Below are 21,783 nucleotides of genomic sequence, written 5' to 3'. Positions count from 1 at the left end.
CGCTTCAAAACGTCTCCAAGGGGGCGAAATGATTCCCAGTTGAGAACCATGAGCCTAACTCATCCCTGTCCCCACCACTAACTAGACAAGAGTCTGCTACTTGGCCCACTTCTGTATCCACAGGGCCTGACGCAAGACAGACCCCGGACAGCCCACTGCAGAAGGAGTGAGCAAATGAGAAAGCAGAGGGGGAAGCAGGCTGAGAAGGAGAACCGGCAGCAGAGGCAAAGGGGTGTGTGTGTGGTCCCCAGGGGCTGAACGCCACACAGCAGGGGAAAGATGGAAACTTAGCTGAGGACCCACCATCAGGGGAGGAGGAGGAACCAGAGAGAAGGCAACGTCAATCAGAGAGGCTGAGGGAGGAGAGCGTCTGGGAGGGGCAGGCAGCAGTGCCCAGAGCAGCGGAGGTGGAGGCGCCTGGAGAGAGTGGGCCCAAGGGTAGAGGGCGAAAGCCAGACTGTCCGGAAGGCACAAATGGAGGCGGTAAGGACGAGGCTGTCGTTAGGAGGGCTTGGAGCACAAAGAGAAGTATGCGATGGAGGAGGCTGGGGCACAGGCTAGACCCCCAAACTGAGGGCCTCCAGAGCAGCTAAGGCAAAGATACAGCACACACTCCCATCTGCTACTGCCACACCCACGGCAGGCATCACCAATCAATCGCAGAACTCTTTCCTAGTGTTCACACGTGCTGACTCAGAATCCTTCTCAGCTGGGCCCTCCAGGCCACCACTCCCAAGGAAATGGGCTTGAACCTGGCCATGCTTTATCTGCAGCCCCCCGACTCCCCAGTCTCCCCAGCAGTGGGGACCTCACTACCTCCCGGGCCGGCCCAGAAGCACTTTAGGTCATTGTGCTTTATCCCAACATCCCGGGTGGGGGCGGTTCCTAGTTGCCTGCTCCCAACAGATTCTGATGGGGGGCCCTTGACACTCACCCACACACTGGCTCCACTGGGAGTGCGGGGTGAAGCCCTGGGGGCAGCCACAGCGGTAGCCCCCCAGCTCGTTCTGACAGCCGTGCCGACAGCGATGGGGCCCGTCACATTCATCCACGTCTGCGAGACAGAGACCGGGTGGTAGGGCTCGCCCGGTGGCCCTGGGGACCACAGCCCAGGCCCAGAGCCCACCCAAAGCCCAGCTCTACCTTCGCAGCCATGGCCTGAGCTGTCCAGGGTGAAGCCTCGGTGGCACTCACAGCTGAAGCTGCCCGGGGTGTTGAGGCAGTGCCCCCGGGTGCCACACGGGCCAGGCTGGGCCAAGCACTCGTCGTTGTCTGCAGAGGACAGGGAACGGGCAGGACAGCCTAGCGGTTAGGGGATTCACGGCCAGCACCACAATGCTGGGCCTACCCAGCTCCCGGGCGAGTCACTGGCCCTCTCCGTGCCTCAGTCTCCCCTTCTGTGAAATGAGATCCGTAGCGGCTCCCACATCACAGAACTGCCTTGAACGTTTGAGATGAAGCACGTATACGACTTCCTTTGAATCTTGTCTGCGGCACCTCAAAGCTGTGTGGCCCGGGGTGGCTGACTTACCCCCTGTGGGCCTGTCTCCCCAGCTGTAGCACAGAGATGGTAACACCTCCCTCACCGCGGTTTTGGGAGATTAATCCAGTCACACACAGGGCTCGGGACAGTGCTCAGCACGGGACTCAAAGATGAACAAAACCCCTTTTCCTGGGGGTAACAGTACACTCTGTCCTCGCGGACACCGGACCATCATGACATGTCAGCCTGGATTATGGACTGAAAGTGGCTGTCCCCCCTCCACTCCAGATTCGTATGTTGAAGCCCTAACCCCACAGAGTGATGGTGTTTGCAGGTGGGGCCTCCGGCAGGGGCTTCAGTTTAGATGAGGCCGTGAGGGTGGGGTCCTGAGGACGGGGTTAGCGCCCTTGTAAGAAGAGACACCAGAGAGCTTGGTCTCCCTGCCATGGGAGCACACCGCGAGAAGGTAGCCATCTGCCAGCCGGAGGAGAGCCCTTACCAGAAACCGACCAGGCCGGCACCCTGGCCTTGGACTTCCAATCTCCAGAACCGCGTGCAACAAGTGTCTGTCGTTCAAGCTGCCCAGTCTGTGGTGTTTTGTGCCAGCAGTGCGAGCAGAGACGGGCTGGTTACCAGACAGTGTGGCTACCGTGCTAATGGCCCATGCTGGGAGTTTAGGGAGTGAACAGTGCATCTCCAGGGTGGGGCGGGGGGAACCCTCGTTTTGGCTCCCTAGGGAATGAAGATTGACACCAGACACCTCCCTTTGGGGACCTGGGATCTCTCTTGAGTATGAGAGACACTAGGGACCTGGGCTCCTCAGCCAGAGTGGCTCCTGTATCTGCTGCTGGTGTCATCCGTCATGCCTGAGCCGTCCTTTGAGGGGCCACAGAGACTAGCCCTGGATTCCTGCCAGGATTTCACCAGAGAGAGGCCTCCGGCACGACTATGGCCTCTTTCCCTTGCATCCACAAAGCAGGCCAAGGGTCAGGGGGGCATACTGTGGTCATATAAGTTTGATCTTCTAGTTTAATCATAAGCAAACAGAGGCCCTGAGACCCAAATCTGGCCCACCGCCTGTTTATCATAAACAAATTTTATTGGCACACAGCTATGCCCATTCATTTATGACATGTTGTCTATGACTGCTTTTGGCCTACAATGGCAAGGCTATTTTTTTTAATGTTTATTATTTATTTTTCAGAGAGAGAGAGAGAGAGAGAGAGAGAGTGAGTGCAAGTTGGGGAGGGGCAGAGGGAGAGAGGGAGAGAGAGAGGGAGAGAGGGAGAGGGAGAGAGAGAGAGAGAGAGAGAGAGAGAATCTGAAGCAGGCTCCAGGCTCTGAGCTGTCAGCACAGAGCCCGACACAGGGTTCAAACTCACGAATCGTGAGATCATGATCTGTGCCAAAGTCAGTTGCTTAATTGACTGAGCCACCCAGGCACCCCAACCTTAGAGCTTTTTACAGAAAAAATTTGCAGACCCTTGATCTAGTTAGCCTCAGACCACCCACCAGGAGTATAGGCTATACAGATGTGAATTGTGAATGATCTGGAGCCCTCGATCCCTGGTAACTACGCAGTGGGGAGCCTGGCTGAGAATTTCAACTCTGTTCCAGAGAGAGAAGTCCCACGGGAGCTTGCTGGGTGTCTGCACTGGCACACGGGCCCGCATGTGTACGTGCAAACAGCTACAAACTCATACAGATGCCACATTAAGTGTGCTCATCTTAGGAAGCAGGGAAGATAACTTGAATGTGCAGAAAAAGAGAAACGCATCTTGTTTCAAGGCTTAGAAGGCCCTTCCCCCGATGGGCACGTGACTCCCTCCTTCACCTCTGTCAGCTCTTCGTACAAAAGTCCCTTTGGATGTGGCTTCTCCTGATCCCTAGTGGAAAACTTGCAGCCTTCCTGATCTCCTTACTCTGCTTCACTTTATCTTTCTATCATGCCATGCATCACTTTCCAACAGGCTATGGTGTTAGCTTACTGTTTGTTTTTAAATTTTTTTAAATGTTTATTTGTTTTTTAGAGACAGAGAGAAACAGAGCAGGAGCAGGGGAGGGGCAGAGAGAGAGGAAGACACAGAATCTGAAGCAGGCTCCAGGCTCTGAGCTGTCGGCACAGAGCCCGACGCGGGGCTCGAACCCATGAACCTCGAGATCATGACCTGAGCCGATGTCGGACATTTAACTGACTGAGCCACTGAGGCGCCCCTTTGCTGTTTGTGTCTATTCGGAGTCCCTATTAGCAGGGACAGTCCATGGCGGCAGCAAGCTTGCCTCCTGTGTTCACTGCTGCACCTTCAGGGTTTAGAACAGGGAGAGGCAAACGGCTCCTGTAGAGGGACAGCTAGGAGGTATGTGTGACTTTGTGGCAACAACTTGGCTCTGACTCTGTTATTTTAGCGCAAAAGCGACTACAGACCCTATGCAAATGAATGGGCGTGGCTGTGTGCCGACCAAACTGTTAACAGAAGCAAGTAGGGGGCTGGGCAGGCCTGACCTGAGGCTTGGAGTCCAAAGACCTCCGGGCCAGAGCACAGCCTGGTCCACCGTAGGTCACAGTAGGTGTGGGCTGAGTGGACTAGTGGGAGCCTGAATGGGGCCACCCATGGCTGGGCTTGGCCCCCAGGGGAGGTCTGGTTCTCCCAGGCCACGAGACACTAAAAAGCGATGGGAGTGACAGTTGCCCCTGCAACTCTGGCTTCTGAACCAACTTCTGCTCTGGACCCCGTGAGACCGTAGGAGAGAGACCCATCAGGGACCGGTCAGGGGCAAAGGTGAGTGTCCTGGGCTGAGGTCAGAGGGACTCCTGCTCCCAGGTCCCTAGGGCAAGGAAGGAGACCGAAGTCCTAGGCATTGGCAGGATGTGGGCACCAACAGAGCAGGGGCTTTGTTCTGACCCCCTCTGTGTCCCCGCCGTCTGGCACACACGTGGGGCTTGCTGCTTATTTGCAGAACAAGTGAGCGAAGGCCAGCGTCACGTGCCAGGGGCTGGGAGGGGTGAAAGGACTCACCGAGGCAGGCCTGGTGGTGCTGGGTGAAGCCGGGGGGACAGTGGCAGGTGAAGGAGCCGACGGTGTTGATACAGAAGAACTGGCAGTTGTGGTTCCTGGAGGAGCACTCGTCCAGGTCTGCAGCACAGATGTCCCCACGGGCTCAGGGCAGGGCCCCCCGGGGCCGGGGGCTTCCCAGGGGAAAGACCCAGGGGTGAGCGGCCGGGGAAGTGCCCGGGCATCCCCGGGGGGTCGGGGACGAAGCCCCACAGGGCCTGGGGGGGGACATCACCTCTGCAGGTCCTGCCGTCCTTCTCCAGCAGGTAGCCTCGGGGGCAGGTGCACAGGAAGCTGCCCTCGGTGTTTTTGCAGAGGAAGGTACACGGTGTGGGTGCCTGGCCACACTCATCTACATCTAGAGGGTTGGTAGCATGTGGGGTGGGGGGGGGTTGGTGTCAGACAGATGTCCCCCCCGGGGATCAGGGGCTGGGGTCTCCACTCAGGTCCTGCTGAGGCCTCCTTCCCAGGCCCGAACCAATCAGAATCTATGGGCTTATACAAGGAATGGACACTTTTTCTGTAAAAAGCCAGAGATTAAACATGTTTGCCTTTGCAGGCCACATGGTTTCGGTTCCAACTACGCAGCTCTGTCTCTGTGGCAGGAAAGCAGCCGCAGAGGGAGAGGAAACCAAACAGCTATGGCTGCCAATAAAACTTTATCAACAAAAACAAGTGGAGGGCCGGACTAGGCCCTTGAGCTGGAGGGAGTTTGCTGACCCCTGACTTCAATGAACACCTGCTACACGACGAAACCGAAAATCTTAGGATGCACAAAGTAACAGGAGGAAAGTTGCCCAAATGAGGTCGGGGCTGGGGGCGGGACTGGGGATGCTCTGCTTCCCGGGTTCGGCCGGAAGCGCAGGCCAGGTGCTGTGCAGAGGGAGCGGGGCTGGGCCAGGCCAGGGGATGGGGGCGGGAGGCTCACCCAGGCAGGCTGTGGCAGCGGCATCCGGCGCGTACCCAGCCTGGCAGCGACAGCGGAAGGAGCCGAGGCTGTTGATGCACTCGCCGTGAGGGCAGAGGTCAGCGAGCATGCGGCACTCGTCCACATCTGGGGACAAGCAGGGCTCAGCTGCGCTGGCTCCCTCGGGTCCCTGGGGCACACCTCCACCCTCTGGCCCGCAGCCCTCTCCCCCGGGGCGAGGCCAGCCTCTACTTGCCCCGCCTGACCCCAGGGACCCCTCCCCGAGGCTGTGAGTCCCGCCCCGGACTCACTAATGCAGCTCCTTTCGCTACACCCCGAAAGCACCTGGCACGGGGAACACGCCCTCCCGCAGCCTCACTGCAACACCTCAGGGCACACGCACACAAACGCGGAAGCACAGGCAGAGGCACACACACGCTGCACACCAGTCAAGGCCGACGCTCCTGCAGAATCACAGGGACACACGCCCCGCGGCTCCTCTGTCTCCCCCGCCCCCCCAGACACACCCTCGTCAGACCTGGGGGTCACCGCTGCTCGCTTGGGGTGACCTGTCCCACCCTCGCTGACACGCTGGATGAGACACACTCGTGAACGCAGTCACTCACACTCGCTCGCACACCTACCCGCCCTCGTGGAACTCTCTGGAATCCAAAGCACACGGACCCACCTTCCGGCACATGCTCCTCATGCGGCCGGCACGCACAACACACACACCAGTGAATGCACGCCGGTCCGCACCCTTTTTCACACACTCCCCGACGAGCCCGCAGAGAACAAAGAACACACACACATCGGCTCACACACCTGTTCACCCGCTCGCCCGAGTTCATGCACGCGCACAGCAACGAACGGGGTCCGGTTCGCACTGGCTCGCACACCCCAGCCCCCTCTGGGACACAGACACGACCGAGAACAAACGCCCCACCCACCTTGGCCTTCGGCGGTGTAGCCTGAGCCGTGGGGGCACAGGGTCCCGTGGGCAGAGGTGCCAGGCAGGGGACAGAGCTCGCAGCGGGGCCCCCAGCCCCGGCCGCCCCCACAGCAGCACTGGGCCCTAGTGACGGCCTCACCGCTGCTCGAGCGAGCCTGGCACGCGGCCTGCAGCACCTCGGAGAAGCAGGGCCCCCGCCGGACGTCTGCAGAGAATGGGGCGGGCGGGTGGGTGGCAGGCACCTGCCGTCCAGGGCCCCCTTCCCCCCGGGGTCCGGCGGCACCGAGAGTCTAGCAAGGGCTCCCAGGTGCCTCCGACACAGCTGTGCGTGGGTGCGGGGCGCAATCTTCCAGACCGCTGTCACCTAGCACTGTCAGATGCCCTCCGGGGGCCGAGGCCGAGGCAGAAGCTGCAGACCCGTAGGGTCAGGAGACGCCTGTGGCCGCGGACAGCACGGACGGTCAAGGGCAGCACGGGGGCCAGGGAACACTAGGGAGGAGGTGTGAGTGGCAGTGGGCCGGACAGACAGACAGCGGGGACAGAGCAGATGGAGGACATCCAGGGAAGTGGACAGGACAGGCTGGAGCCTGGACTGGGTGAGGAAGAGGAGGCTGGTGGGGACTCGAGGGGGCTGGCCTGCGGCTCCAGGCCGAGGCAGGGGCATGGCTGAGATGGGGCGGGGGCGGGGGTTGGCCTGGGAGAGCTGTACCCGTCGTGCGTGGCCACACTCACCGTGGCACTCAGTGCCAGCGGGGCTGGGCTGGAAGCCCTTGTCGCAGTCACACTGGAAGCTGCCCGCGGTGTTGACGCAGCGGCCGTTGGCACACAGGCGGGGCTGCGCGTGGCATTCGTCCTCATCTGGGGCGGGAGGGATGAGGCCGGTGGGGAGGCCGGAGCCCCGCCAGCCAGCCTCCCCTCGCCCTGCACGCTCCCTTCCCGCCACATTCTCCTGCTTTGACTCGTCTCCCCCGGGGGGGCCCTGCACCCCCAAGCACACCCATACCTGTGCAGCCCTCCCCGGAGCCAGGCTGAGGCCGCAGGCCTGGGGGGCAGACGCAGGCGAAGGTGCCGATGAGGTTCTTGCACAGCATGCCCCGCTCGTGACAGTCCTGCTGACCGTCCACACACTCGTCCACATCTGCGGATGACCAGGGAGAGAGGGGGCCAAGGTCAGGCGCCCCACGGCCTGGCCGCAGGCCGTGGGGGCCCAGGTCCCATTTCCCTCTGTGCCCTTGGGTACCGAAAGTACGAAGCTGAGGGGTCGGGACTGTCCCAACACCTGCGTCCCCCTGCCCACGTCAGGGTCAGTGAGTCCGTCCGGCCTTAAACATGGTCCCTGGAACGCTAACCCTGAGACAGCCCTGGAGGGACCAAGTCCCAGCCCAGAGTTTCTCGGCTTCGACACTAAGGACATTTGGGACCAGAAACTTCCTCGTGGTGGAAGGTCTTTCTGTGTGCTGTAGCATATTCAGCAGTATCCTTGGCTACTCGATGTCTGCAGCAGCCCCCACACCCAGCTGTCACAATGAAAACTGTCTCCAGGGGTGCCCGGGGGGCTCAGCTGGTCCAGCATCTGACTCTTGATTTCGGCTCAGGTCCTAATCTCATGGTTCGCGGGTTCGAGCCCCTCCTTGGGCTCCAAGCTGATGGCACCGACCCTGTTTGGGATTCTCTCTCTCCCTCTCTCTCTGCCCTGCCCCTGCTCTCTCTCTCAAAAGAAATAAATAAACGTTTTTTAAAAACCTGTCAGGGAGCGCCTCGCGGCTCAGTCGGTTGAGCATCCAACTTTGGCTCAAGTCATGATCTCTGTGAGTTTGAGCCCCGCCTTGTGCTCTGTGCTGACAGCTCAGAGCCCAGAGCCTGCTTCAGATTCTGTCTCTCCTTCTCTCTCTCTCTCTCTCTCTGCCCCTCCCCTGCTCATGCTCTCTCTCTCTCTCTCTCTCTCTCTCAAAGATAAATAAAACATTAAAAAAACCACAAAACTGTTGGGGAGCCTGGGTGGCTCAGTCGGCCAAGTGTCTGACTTTGTCTCAAGTCATGATCTCACAGTCGGTGAATCCGAGCCCTGCGTCGGGCTCACTGCTGACAGCACAGAGCCCGCTTCAGATCCTCTATCCCCCTCTCTCTGCCCCTCCCCTGCTCATGTTCTCTTAAAAATAAATAAAAACATGAAAAATAAAGGTCTTCAGGCATCACCACCACATGTCCCCTGGGAGACACAGTAAGAGCCCTCACGGTCCTACTCAGCTCAGGGAGAGCCCAGCAGCCACTGCAGAGGCCACCAGAGAACCACTGGCCTGTTAAGACTGGAGCCCCCATTTTCATGACGACAGAAGCACCACTCACAGAAGAGGCACCTCACTGCCTCAGTGCTGCCCTCACTCCATTTCTTGGTGCTCCCCCTTGGGCACAGGCTCGCATTTCCCGGTCTTCTCCAGGATCGAGGCATGGGGAGCCCGGGGCCCCGCCCGCCTCTCCTGCACATCCTACCTCTGCACATGGCCCCGTCCTCCCTCAGGGCGTAGCCGGCCGGGCAGGTGCACACGTAGGAGCCCTCAGTGTTGCGGCAGCGGAAGGCACAGAGCAGGGGGTTCAGGGAGCACTCGTCGATGTCTGGGGAGGCCAGGGGAGGGGCGGGCTGGGCAGGGTCTGCCTGCGGGATCCACACCCCCGCCCTCAGGCCAGCCACCGATGCCCCCCATCACACAGCCCAGAGGCAGGCAGGGTCGTACCCTCGCAGGTCACCATGGGGCCGGGCTCAAAGCCGTCGGCGCAGGCACATTCGAAGCCTCCGATGACGTTAGTGCAGGTGCCTTGGCCACAGGGGTGCCCGACGGCACACTCATCTACGTCTGGGGTAGGGGGGAAGGGAGCGGTCAGGACCTGCAGAGAGCCTCCTGTCCTCACTATCTCCACATTATCCTGTCCGCACCCCCTGAGTGCCACCGACCACATGGGCCTGATCTGGCGCAACTCCGGGCTGCACGCGGGATGCGCGTGCTCAGTGGGTTGGCCTGAGTGGGCAACTGACTTCTGCCCTGTCTGCTCCGCTCCTTCCTTCCGGGTGCGTGGGCGGACTGGTCACTCACCCACACAGCGGATGCCTGTGAAGTCCAGGCTGTAGCCAAAGGGACACTCGCAACGGAAGGACCCATCGGTGTTGACGCAGAGGCCGTTAGTGCAGACGCCGGGGTTCTCCGCGCACTCATTCACGTCTGCGGGAGGCGGGGGTGCCAGACACGGCATCGGTCACGCCCCGGCCACACTCGGGGGTCTCTTCCTCCCCTTCAGGCCGGTGCGGTCCGGGCCACCCACTGGGCAAGGAGGGAGCCTGAGACTTGGGAACGGGGGACAGACAGAGCCCAGACAGGGCCAGGCGGCTGCGGGGGGCCTTTGGCCCGTGGGCAAGGGGCTCACCTTCCCGAGAGTCATCTGGGCCTGGGACCGCCCCGTGGCCGAAGGGGCAGAGCTCCTGAAAGGCAGCTGGATGCCAAGAAGGGAAGGGGGTGAGGGTCGGGGGCTGCTGCGGCCCCTAGAGCCCCCCGCCCCGAGCATGTGTAGGAAACCAAACAGATGTGGGCCGTTAGGCGGAATCTAAGGGGAGACAGGGCAGGAAGCTCACCACTGCCCTCCTGAGGACACAGCTCACAGGGGTAGTTCCAGCCCTCTCCAGGCTTCTGGCTGCAGCAGCACCGGGCCTTGGTGGTGTTGAAAGCTTTGGGCACAGAGCACTTCCCGGCCTCAAAGTGGGTGAAGCAGAAACTCTGCCGCGTGTCTGTGGGGTGACCCCCCCCCCAGGGAAACATTAGAAAGGTCATCGGTAGTGCCCTGATCATCACCCCGGTCCCAGAGAATGGGGGGCCCAGACCCTACCAAGTGGCCAATCAGAACCCCCCCTATTGTGGTGATTGGCTCCGAGATGGACATGTGACCTACACCGGGCCAATGAGGGCCAGCCCTGGGGCTTCTGCTGGACCCCTGGGAATCCCTTCCAGTGACACCCCACATCCACAGCTGTGCCAAGGGGAGCACACTCAGCCAGTTACTCGTGGCTCAGAAAGCCCCTTCCTGGAGAGGGGAAGCAACTGATTCCAGAGAGCCAGAGGACCTGGGACATGAGACCCCCAATCATCATCGTGGACTCCCCTCATCAGCCCTGGACTCCCAACAGCCTGAGAAGTCCTCAAGGGCAGGTTGGGGTCTGAACAACAAACACTGATTGGGTTGCCCTGCCCTCTGCTTTGCTGCCCCTAACCGGGGAGAGACGATGCTGGCTCGGATTGGTTGAGGCTAGCCCACACACTGGACAAGGCTGGCCTACTGAGGTGAGGCCAGCCCACGGAGGGCAACCGCAGCCACTGCAGGACAACCAAAGCCCAGGAGACCAGGTTAGCCCAGACTGGACCAGGATAGCCCTCCGTGCAAGCGACTTGTCTGGCGCAGAGGCTGTTTGGACTAGAAAAACCCCACCAATGCCGGGAAGCACCTCTGCCTGGGCAGAGCTCCTGGAGATCCATGCAGGAAACTGCAGCCCCCTTTTCGGGGTGGCCCCACTCTTCTCGCCCTACCTTCCACCTCTTCTCAAAGAGAGAACCACAGACTCACCAAAGCAACGGTGCCTGTTGTCAGAAAGGACGAAGCCAGGTGGGCACAGGCACTGGAAACTCCCAGGGCTGTTGGTGCAGGTGCCAAAGAGACAGAGGTTGGGTCCTTCCAAGCACTCGTCGATGTCTGGGGGGGCAGGGACACGAGCTAGGTGGGGTGCAGGCAGGACCTCTGCCAGGGTAGGACAGCCTCAGCTGTCGGGGGAGGAGGGGGCGGACAGAGTGGCAGCCCAGCCCGGGAGGGTCCGAGAACTGACAGACACGGGCCAGGGGCCCTCGGGATGCAGTGAGCCAGAGCACCAGCTGGGCTGTGTTGGGGGTGGGGGAGGAGTCTTTCCTAGAAGGTATCTCCAGGACAGGGGTCATGGTCAGGAAAAGTTCATCTTTAGAGACTGACCGAGTACAAAGCTAACCAGGATCGGATAAACCTACCTTATGCTGGATGAGGTTAGCTCACACTGTACTTAGGGGAGCCCAGAGAGAATAGATCAGAAGAGAGGGTCCAGACTGATCTAGGTTAGCCCACCTGCCTAGGCCAGACTGGTCCAGAGTAGCCGACTCGGTACAAAGTCACCCAGACAGGGACTTACACCAGGGGGAACTCGGGCCAGACTGGTCCCTGACCACCACCCACCAAGAGTGAGGAGTTCTCTGGGCCCTGCAAGCCCACACCCATGTCCATTTTGTAGGATCCATGAAGAAGAAGCCTCTGGGCCCCAGAGAGAGACCCTGAGCCGAACATCCGAAATAATCCTCGTAACAGAAGTTGTGTACACAGCTGTGTTGGGTGCTGTGCTAAGGACGCCTCCACCCTCACCAAGACCCCAGCTGGCATTCCCATTTCACAGATGGGGAAACAGAGGCCCAGAGAGACACTCACCGACACAGCGGTCATTCTGCACCTGGAAGCCAGGGGGACAGATGCAGCGGAAGGAGCCCTCGAGGTTCTGGCAAGTGCCTGGCAGGCAGGTTCCCGCGAGGCTGAAACACTCATTGGTGTCTGGGGGGAGGAAGACGAGGGGTCCCAGCACCAGCCTGTGACAGGGGTTCACCTGGGACTGGGACCAGCACCTGTAGTCACCGCATGATGACCAAGGGCCCCAGAACAAGTCTTCCTGGGTCCAGGGGAAGCGTTGAGACTCAGGAAAAAAGAGACAGCCTGGGAAGGATATTCTGGATCCTAAAGTGGGGGTTATAGGTGAAGCTATGTGGTGTCCAAGGGAAGGAGCAAGGCCCTTAATCTTAAGCCACTTACAGACCCCCTTCATGATTTCTGTGTAATCCATGTAGCACCTTGACTATTCTTTATTTCAGAAAACTTAGGGTTTTTAAAAAAAATTTTTTTTTTAAAGTTTATTTATTTTTGAGAGAGAGAGAGAGACCAAGCGTGAGTAGGGGAGGGCCAGAGAGAGAGGGAGACACAGAATCCGAAGCAGGTTCCAGGCTCTCTGAGCTGTCAGCACAGAGCTGGACACGGGGCTTGAACTCATGAGCTGTGAGATCATGACCTGAGCTGAAGTTGGACGCTCAACTGACCGAGCCACCCAGGCGCCCCATAAACTTAGGGTTTTTTAAAAGCATTTTTAAAGTTTATTTATTTTGACAGAGAGACAGAGAGTGTGTCCAGGGGAGGAGCAGAGAGGGACAGAAAGAATCCCAAGCAGGCTCTGTGCTTTCAGTGCGGAACCCCACACAGGGCTTGAACTCATGAACCGCGAGATTGTGACCTGAGCCGAAACCAAGAATCGGACGCTTAACCAACTCAGCCACACAGGTGCCCTGAAAACTCAGGTTTTTAAGACAGCCTTACCCTAAACCACAAATCCTGTGAAAACATGGATGTGATGTGCTAGTTGTATTTCCTTTTAAACCTTAAAATAAGTGCATGATTATGAAATGGAACCGTCATCACTTGGAAGTATGAACTGCAGGTCAACTTGGAGCAAGGCGCTGGCAGAGATGACTCCCCACTCCAAGGCGAGACTCACCTATGCAGTTCTTCCCGTCAGCCGTGAGCTCGAAGCCATCCTGGCAGAGGCAGTGGAAGGAGCCAGCTGTGTTGAGGCACTGGCCAAATCGGCACACCTGCCCCACCAGGGTGGTGCATTCATCCATGTCTGCAGAGGGGATATGGGCAGATGGGGTCACCCGTAGTCCTGGGGCTCTGAGCCTCCCTTGCACTCTGTCCACAATGAAGTTAAGTTGATGGCAGGGACTTCAATTTATCATGTATTCATGTGCTAGGCTCTGTATATCCAACTATCCAATGAGGCAGATAGCAGTATTTTCTAGTACAAGCACTTAAAGCTATGAATTTGCCTCTGGGTACTCCATTAGCTGAACTCCACAAATTTTGTTGTGTTTTCATTTTCATTTAAGTCAAAAATATTTTCTGACTTCCCTTATGATTGCTTCTTCGATCTCCGGATTCTTTAGGAATATACTGTTTAATTTCCAAATATTTGGGGATTTTTGGGGATGTCTTTCTGTGATTGGTTTCTAGTTTACTTCCCTTACATTCTGAGGACCTACTTTGTGTGACTAAAAGTCTTTTTAATTTTCTAAGGTTTGTTTTATGGCCTAGAATATGGGTTTTCCTGGTAAATGTCCAGGTGCACTTGAGAAGGATGTGTGTTCTGGAATGTTGTATAAATACTGACCAGGTCTAGGTGATTGACAGTGTTGTTCAGATCTTCCCTATCCTTACTGATTTTCTATTTGTCCCCTCTCCTACTGAGGGTAAGCGTTGAAGTCTCCAACCGTAACTGTGGGTTTATCTTTTTTTTTTTTTCAGCTCTGTCATTTTTTACTTTGTATGTTTTGAAGCTCTGTTGTCAGATGCATATGTATTTATGGTTGTTATGTCTTCTCAAGGAATTGGTCTCTTTATATGATATCTTTTTCCATCTCTGCTAACATTTCTTGTTATTACTGTCTGTTTGGTCTAACATTAACATAAGTAGGTACTACTATTAATCTTTTTGCAGAAGAGGAAACTGAAGCCCAGAGAGGTAAAAGGTAAAACGACTCATTTGGGGTCACACAGCTGCCAGGTGGCAAAGCTGGGATTTGAATTCATGTTGCCTGACTTTGGAATTCATGTTTTGAACCACTGCACCCAGGTGGCAGCATCACACCACCCAGGTCTGTGCTGTGTCCTCTATACTGTCCACCGGCTGCCGTCGCCCTAAGCGTAAGCTCTAGTGAGAGACCCCCTGACGCCTGACCGTGGGGTGGGGTGGGAAATTTTGTGGTTGACTATTTTAGAGGGAGCACCGACCACTGGGGTTGTTTTTCTGAAGGGATCCCTGGGGCCAGACCCTTTATTTCAGAGGGGCGCCCTCAAGCTAAGGACCCACTTTTCAGGGCGGGGCAATGAGGCCTGCCCGCCGGCCCAGGGGCTCACCGACGCAATCTCCACGGTGTGTTGCCACGAAGCCAGGGAAGCAGAGGCAGTTGTAGGAGCCAACAATGTTCTTGCAGGTCCCATTTCCGCATGGCTGCCGGTCACACTCGTCGACGTCTGCCAGAGCAAAGCCCCCAAGCCCCGCCTGGCTCACCCAGGGCATCAGGCGGCTCAGGGACTGAGGGCCTGGCTGGACCCAGCCCGCCTCTCCTGCACCTAGCCCTGTCCGGATGGATGGGCAGTGACCCCTGGGGGGGGGGGGGGGATGGAGGTGGCTGGAAAGAGCCCCTGAAACGATTTATCACTCCTGTTTTGCAAACCGAGGCACAAGGAGGTGAATAAAGGTCATATATCCAAGGTCTTAAGTGCTAGGACTCAAACCTGGGTCTGTCTGTGAACCAGATGGATGAAAGCACTGCCCTCACAGGGGACGTGTGCACCTGAGGTCCCTCTGGCTTGGCGGCCTGGCTCTCCGGGGTGGAACAGGAAGGGACGCTCACCGGTGCACAGAGTCTGGTCCGCCGAGGCCCGGAAGCCACGGTGACAGAGGCAAGTGTAGCTGCCCTCGGTGTCCACGCAGTCGCCATGGCTACAGATGTTTGGCATCTCCCGACACTCATTCCGTCCTGGGGGAGGGCAGGCAGTGTGGTGTCCCCAGAACCCCACCTCCACACACACCCACACACGCCCACACACACACACACACACACGCCTGGCGTTTGCCGAGCTCTTGCGTGCGGTGATGGGGAAGCCGGAACCTGCCTGGAAGCCCCCGCTCAAGCTGCTGCCAGCACCATGCTCCCATCCCCCCCTCTTCCAAGCCCCCAATTAACAGGTGCTCGGCATCCCCAACCACCCCATGGCACAGCCGAGGAGAAAGACCCGGATGGAGCCGTGCCCTACTCAAGTCACAGGGGCGGAGCCTAGCTTGTCCCTGCCCGCCAGGTCCCACAGCCCACCCCCTCGGCTCCCTGCCCTGCAGCGTGCCGGGGTCCCCGCTCACCCACGCAAGCCCCGCTCGGCGACAGCTTGTACCCTCGGGCGCACTTGCAGCGGTAGCTGCCAGGGATATTGATGCAGTCGGCGTTCTGCTGGCAGGGGCTCTCCCCGCCGGCACACTCGTTCACGTCTGCGGGATACAACCGACAGGCAGGAGTGCGGGAGGCTTCCTTGCCAGGTCCCAACCCCAAACCCTGCCCCGGGCTTTGCAGCAGGGAATCCCTCCGGAAGTGGCCAGAACCAGAGGGAGGCTGGTTATGTGGGTTGGAGGCCCCCTGGAAAGGCATCGGCCCCACTGTACAGAAAGGGAAACTGAGGCGTATGGAGCTTAAGTGACTTGTCCAGAGGGCATGGGGTGGGGGACGAGCCTCCCACCCAGGGCTGGGGAGGCCGGGCAGGTGGCACCTTCGCAGACCAGCAGCACGCCGTTGTAGCTGAAGCCTGCGGGGCACTCGCAGCGGAAGCTCCCGATCTGGTTGATGCAGATGCCATTGGCACAGATGGCGGGGATCTCCCCACACTCGTCGATGTCTGGGGAGGACGTCGGCCGTCAGGGGCAGCCCAGCCCCAGGGAACACCTGGGGACCCTGGGCCAGGGGGCCATGCAGTCTGGGAGAAGGGGTGGCCACAAACGAGCACACTGGAAAAATTCTGCGGCAGCTGAAGTCTTTCTGACACCAGAAAGAGATCAGGATGTGGGACGAAAGACAGAGAACAGAGGGGGGTGAGCGTCTCTCAACTGAAAACACGTTCGCCGCAGCCCAGTGAGTCTGCCTCTGCCTCAAGGGGTCTGCCGGGATCAACAGCCCCTGCGAGATCAGGAAGCCACATTGGGAGGGGGGGGGGGCGTCCTGGGACAATGCTGAGCAAGAAACCAGAAGCGTCAGCAGAGGAATGGGTAGCGAACCATGGTCCATCCGCATGACGGAACGTAACCCAGCCTTAAAAAGGGGTGAAGCACTGACACACTACGACGTGGGCGAGCCCTGAATGCACGATGCTCAGTGGGAGAAACCAGATGCAGGAACAGATATTGTACAATCCCACTGATGTAAAATGCCCGGAAGAGCAAATCCATAGGCACAGAAAGCAGAACAGGGTTGCCGGGGGCTGAGGGGGAACGGGGGGGGGGGGGGGGGGGGTGTCTGCTCACGGGGACCGGGTGTCTTTTTGCGTGATGAAAACGTTCTAATGTAGGGGTGCCTGGGTGGCTCAGTCGGTTAAGTGCCCAGTCTTGGTTTGGGCTCAGGTCGTGATCTTACGGTTCGTGGAGTTCAAGCACCGCGTCGCGCTCTGTGCTGACAGTACAGAGCCTGCTTGGGATTCGCTCTCTCCCTCTCTTCCCCTCCCCCACCTCAAAATAAATGGATAAACTTAAAAATAAAATGTTCTAACTTAGTGGTGATGGCAGCACAGCTCTGTGAAGACACGGAAAACCACTGAATTGTACTTAAGATGGGCGAGGCGTGCGGTATGTGAGTTATACCCCAAAAAAGCTGTTATCTATACAGTTGATACTTAAACAGCACATGTTCAACAGCACATGTTCAAACTGCACAGGGCCACTCAGCTGTGTGTATTTTTTATATAAATACAGTATAGTGCTATAAACGTGTTTTCCTTTTTTTTTTTTTTTTTTGAATGTTTATTTATTTTTAGCGAGCACAGGTTGGGGAGGGGCAGAGAGACAGGGACAGGGGATCCAAAGCAGTCTCTGGGCTGATAGCAGCAAGCCCAATGCGGGGCTCGAACTCATGAACTGTGAGATCATGACCTGAGCCAAAGTCCGATGCTCAACTGACTGAACCACCCAGGCACCCCTCCTTATAGGTATCCTAGTAACATTTTATGGACTGTGGCTTACTTTATTGTAAGAATGCAGTATACAATACCTGTAACATATAAAACGTGTTAATCTACCGTTGACCTCATCAGTAAGCCTTCTGGTCATCAGTAGACTACTAGTTAAGTTTGAGGGGGGAGTCAAAAGTTATATGCAGATTTTCAACTGCATGGGGTTCTGCGCCCCAAATCCTCATGCTGTTCAAGGGCCAACTGTATAAAAAGGGAATCCAGAAGCAGCCTAAGTGCCCATCCATGGGGGGCTGGCTGGTGACCTGGGGCGTGTCCACACGTGGAATACTACAAAGCAGGACAAGAGGGGGGCACTGCAGTCAGTCACGTGTCTGGGTCTTCACGGCTCATTGGTGGCCGGAGAAAAGTGAGTCGCAAACCAGTATGCAGGGAATTACAGAATGAGAAAATTTCAAACTCCCCAGAAAACAATGCCGTGCGTTCTCAATGGGGACCTCTATGTATACTGAAATGCATGAAGAAGGATCTAGAAATCCTCGGGGCATACAGCATGGGAACCTTGGGAGTGTGAAGGAGACTTAGGTTTGATGTGGTAACTGCAGGGGAAGCAGATCTTATCTGCCATGCCCCGGTTGTTTAAAATAAGGAGAACACATCCTTATTGGGATGAAAACAGCCTGAAGTGGGTTCATCAGTTCCACACCACACAGCTGAGCTGTGGCCTTCCAGGGATTAAACTGCACACAACCTTGTTTGGCTTAGAAAGGAAGGCCATTCTGACACTTGCCACCACGTGGACGGACTGAAGGACACCGCGTGCAGTGACAGAAATTGGGTCACAGAAGGACACGTCCTGCGTGACCCCACTCACAGGAGGTCCTTAGAGGAGTCCCGTCCACAGAGACAGAGTGGAGATGCTGGGAGCCAGGGGTGGGGCAGAGGGCAGGGGCGTCCGTGTTTCATGGGGACAGAGTCTCAGTGTGGGGCGACGGAAAGTTCTGGAGACAGATGGTAGGAATGGTTGCCTGCGAGTGTGAGTGTGCCTGATGCCGCTGAACTGGACATTTAACAACGGTTATGGTGGTAAATTTCATGTTATATGTAGGTTATCAGAATTTTTAAAAATGAGTAATAACAATAAAAATACTCTTACTTTTTTTTTAATAAAGGGAACTATTCGGGGACATGACTCCTGGCCTGGTCTGGGAAGGCAGAAGTGTGGGCATGGGGCAGGGGTGGGTGGAAGGGGGAGGTCAGGGCCCTGGGGACAGAGGGACCTGGAGGCTGTCAGCAGGGGGACACAGTCACTCACCAAGGGGCTTCCCCGTGTGGATGTCAATGACGAAGCCGGGGGCCTGGTTTCCGCACAGGACCTGGTAGTCCACTGGGCAAAGGAGGACAGGGCAGAGGGTGCTGGGGCTGCAGGCTCCCAGGAAGGACACCCCCTCCTCTTCCTGATCCCCGCCCATGGCCTCCTCCAACCCTTGTAGCCCAGCCCTCACCCGGCCTCTGACAACTAGTCTCTCTGCCTCCCACCCGCTTTCACCAGCACTGGAAGAGCTACAGGCAGCCACCCACCCGCGCGGCGTGACCTTCCAACACAGAGAGGCAGAGACGCGACCTCTCTCATCTACGCACGAGTGCCGCTGACCACACCCCACTGCCCTCTCCGGAACAGGCACTCTTCAGTTTGAATTTCAAGACCTTCACCCCCCGGCCCTGCCTTTCCAGCAGCGATTCCTGCCCCCCCGTTGCACTGATTTCATTACACGTCTGGAGGGGCTCTGCTCTCCACGGTCCATCCATCCCACATGGGAACTTTGCACATGCTGTTCCCTCTGCTGTTCCCTAGCAGAGCCCACTCCAGCCTCGAGGACTCAGGGCGGCCACAGGGAAGGCTCCCATGGGCTCCCTCTGACCCGCCACACTGGCACCAGCCGCTGATGGCGCCACCCTTGGGCTTCCCCGGGGCAGCCCACCCTGCCTAGTTGCATCCCGTTGGCAATGCTGAGATGCCGCCTACCAGACCGCGATTCCCAGGTGGGGCAGGTGTCTCTGGGCCCGCCAGGTGGACACGGGCGGGTATTTAGGCAGCGGCATCTTGCCACCTTTCCCCAGGTCCCCGCCCTGGCCGTCACTCGGCCTTCTACCTGCGTCATCGGCCAGTGTGGACCTCTGCCTCGTCTTACGCCACCTGCACCTCAGACTCAGGTGCACGAGATCCGAGCAGGTACCTAAGTCCCAGCACCCAAACCAAGGGTGACATGTGATCTGTCCTGACAGTCTCTTGACCAGAGCTGGCTGTTTGCAGCTCCCTCCCAGCCTGCACAGCTCAGGTCTGCCCCGTTCTTGCTACCTAGAACGCAGACCAGGCCCACCACCCAGAAATGCCCAGTAACGACCCCCTCTCCATTGCCCCGCACGGGATGGACACCCACTGCCCCCCAAGTTCATGTCCACCCAGAACCTCTGAGTGTGACCATCTGGGGAAACAGGGTCTTTGTAGATGCAACCCAGAAAAGATGCGGACACCCTGGCTTAGGGTGGGCCCTGAATGCAATGACCGGTGTCCTTGTAAGAAAAGGAGAGACACGCAGACACTTGGAGAGAAGAAGCCACATGAAGACGAAAGCAGAGATGGGGGACAGAGCTCCAAGCCGGGAACACAGGACGCCCAGAGCCACCGGAAGCTGGAGGAAGCAAAGAAGCACTCTAACCTGGAGCCTCTGGAGGGGGCACGGCCTCGCTGCCACCTTGGCTTCGGGCTTCTAGCCTTCAGAACTGGGAGAAAATTAATTTCTGGGGTTTTTAAGCCACCAAATTTGTGGCAATTTGTTGCCACGGCCCGAGGAAACTATTGGTCTCCGTCAGCCGGGGCTGCCATGACAAAATACCACACACCGGGTGGCTTAAACAGCGGATGCGTATTTCTCACGGTTCTGGAGGCTGGGAGTCCAAGACCAAGGTGCCGGCAGACTCGGGGTCTGGTGAGAGCCGCCTCCCGGCTCCGGCTCCCGCCTCCCGGCTCAGAGGTGGCTGTTTTCCTGCTATGTCCTCACATGGTGGAGATCGCCTCCCACACACGTCTTCTCGAAACGGCCCCCATCCCATTCAGGGGGCCTCCTAATCCCCTCCCCAGGGCCCCTCCTCCTAACACCACTGCCCTGAGGACCGGGGCTCCAACGCGTGAGTTTAGCAGGGGACACATTCAGCCCATAGCATATGGGAACGTCCTTGTTGTCCACTTTCAATCACTGCCCCACTCCTGCGGCTCTTTCTGATTCCTGGGCTGGCTGCTAGATCATTCTACCAGCTCTCTTTCCAGCTGCCAGCACGGTCTGCTGCTCAGTTCTGCCTCCAGCCCTTTGCTCGTGCTGTTCCCTGCCCGCAATACCCTTCTTCATCCCAAACAGTGTTTCAGCAGCTTTTCCCAGAGCTTCCCCGGGGCTGCACCTTCCCCTGCTCATGGGGCCCCTGGTGCCTCCAGCCAGTTTTGCTTTCCTCCCTGGCCCCAGGTACTCACTGACCCTCCCCCCAAAACAGTCTGTGAGTCTCCGAGGACCTTTACCACAAACGTAAGCTTCACTGATCCATTTTGAATCCCCAAATCTGCAACATACAAGGAAGGATGCCTCGCCCACCCCAAGACGGATGCTTTCCATACGCCACCTAGGACGTATTTTCAACTCCTTAGCCCTCATCAGAACAATGTAGGATGAGAGCTAATCTGGGCGCCCCAATCAAGGTGCGCCTCCTTAAATACTGCACTAAAAAGGAGGAAGCTGGAAGGAAGGGGGCAGGGGCGGGGGTGTGGAGAGCACTCACGGCTGGCAGGGGTGGGGCAGGCCTCGCAGGGTCTGTTCCAGGCCTGGCCAATGTTGTATGAGCAGCAGCATATCTTCCGGGTCACGTTAAAGGCCAGTTCATTCCGACACGTGCCGTTATGGTGCCGGAAGCAAATGCTCTTCCTCATGTCTGCAGTTCCGTTAGGAAGAGGAGTGTGGGTAAAAGATAGCCAAGAGAGGGGAAGAAGAGAGGAAGAGAGAGCCATCAGATGGCTGGGAACTCATTCACGGGTCCAGCTGAAAAATACTGGCTTGATGCCTCTCCCCCAACACACATGGGGTGCCTTTTACATTTTAGATTTTGTTGGGCAGTGCACAACCTGGACAACCATTCATGACAGCCCTGGGCCCCCAAATCCTGCATCTTGTTCTCTGCTACTGACCAGCAACTCAAAAATACACTCACCCTCCTGCTCTCTACTCCCCTACACACAGCTCTCCACACTCTTCCAAGGCTTGGAGACTCCTAGGAGTCCTTCCCACACCCAAGTGCTTTTCCCACAACTGCCTATCTCCCCAGTCATCACACTTTGTACCCATGCAGTTGTTGCCACCGTTGACTTGCAGGTACTCCGCAGGACAGACACAAGTGTAGTTCCCCAGGGTGTTGTAGCAGGTACCGGGGCCACAGATGCCCGGGTGTGCATAGCATTCGTCGATGTCTGCAGGGGAGGGAGGGACAGCATCTAGCAGTTGTCTGGGTAACTCCCAACCCCAGA

At 57.7% G+C, this 21,783-nt stretch overlaps 1 protein-coding gene across 1 annotated transcript in view; it reads right to left on the bottom strand.

The window, feature by feature from the left end:
• The window catches only part of FBN3 (fibrillin 3), a 59,773-nt gene that overhangs the window by 3,400 nt on the left and 34,590 nt on the right, over nucleotides 1-21,783 (bottom strand). The window contains 23 exon segments of the mRNA XM_045496419.1: nucleotides 935-1,054; nucleotides 1,144-1,272; nucleotides 4,501-4,617; nucleotides 4,772-4,894; nucleotides 5,465-5,590; nucleotides 6,394-6,600; nucleotides 7,128-7,253; nucleotides 7,399-7,533; nucleotides 8,886-9,008; nucleotides 9,128-9,247; nucleotides 9,485-9,610; nucleotides 9,813-9,878; nucleotides 10,018-10,170; nucleotides 11,001-11,126; nucleotides 11,880-11,999; nucleotides 12,988-13,116; nucleotides 14,406-14,522; nucleotides 14,906-15,031; nucleotides 15,409-15,534; nucleotides 15,810-15,935; nucleotides 18,532-18,603; nucleotides 21,045-21,194; nucleotides 21,601-21,726. Coding sequence (XP_045352375.1) covers nucleotides 935-1,054; nucleotides 1,144-1,272; nucleotides 4,501-4,617; nucleotides 4,772-4,894; nucleotides 5,465-5,590; nucleotides 6,394-6,600; nucleotides 7,128-7,253; nucleotides 7,399-7,533; nucleotides 8,886-9,008; nucleotides 9,128-9,247; nucleotides 9,485-9,610; nucleotides 9,813-9,878; nucleotides 10,018-10,170; nucleotides 11,001-11,126; nucleotides 11,880-11,999; nucleotides 12,988-13,116; nucleotides 14,406-14,522; nucleotides 14,906-15,031; nucleotides 15,409-15,534; nucleotides 15,810-15,935; nucleotides 18,532-18,603; nucleotides 21,045-21,194; nucleotides 21,601-21,726 — 2,889 coding nt within the window.

Source organism: Leopardus geoffroyi, chromosome A2 (assembly GCF_018350155.1).
Source record: "Leopardus geoffroyi isolate Oge1 chromosome A2, O.geoffroyi_Oge1_pat1.0, whole genome shotgun sequence".
In the NCBI taxonomy this organism is placed as follows: Eukaryota; Metazoa; Chordata; class Mammalia; order Carnivora; family Felidae; genus Leopardus; species Leopardus geoffroyi.
Note: the sequence above shows the minus strand (reverse complement) of the source record. Positions and strands in the feature narration are given on the sequence as shown.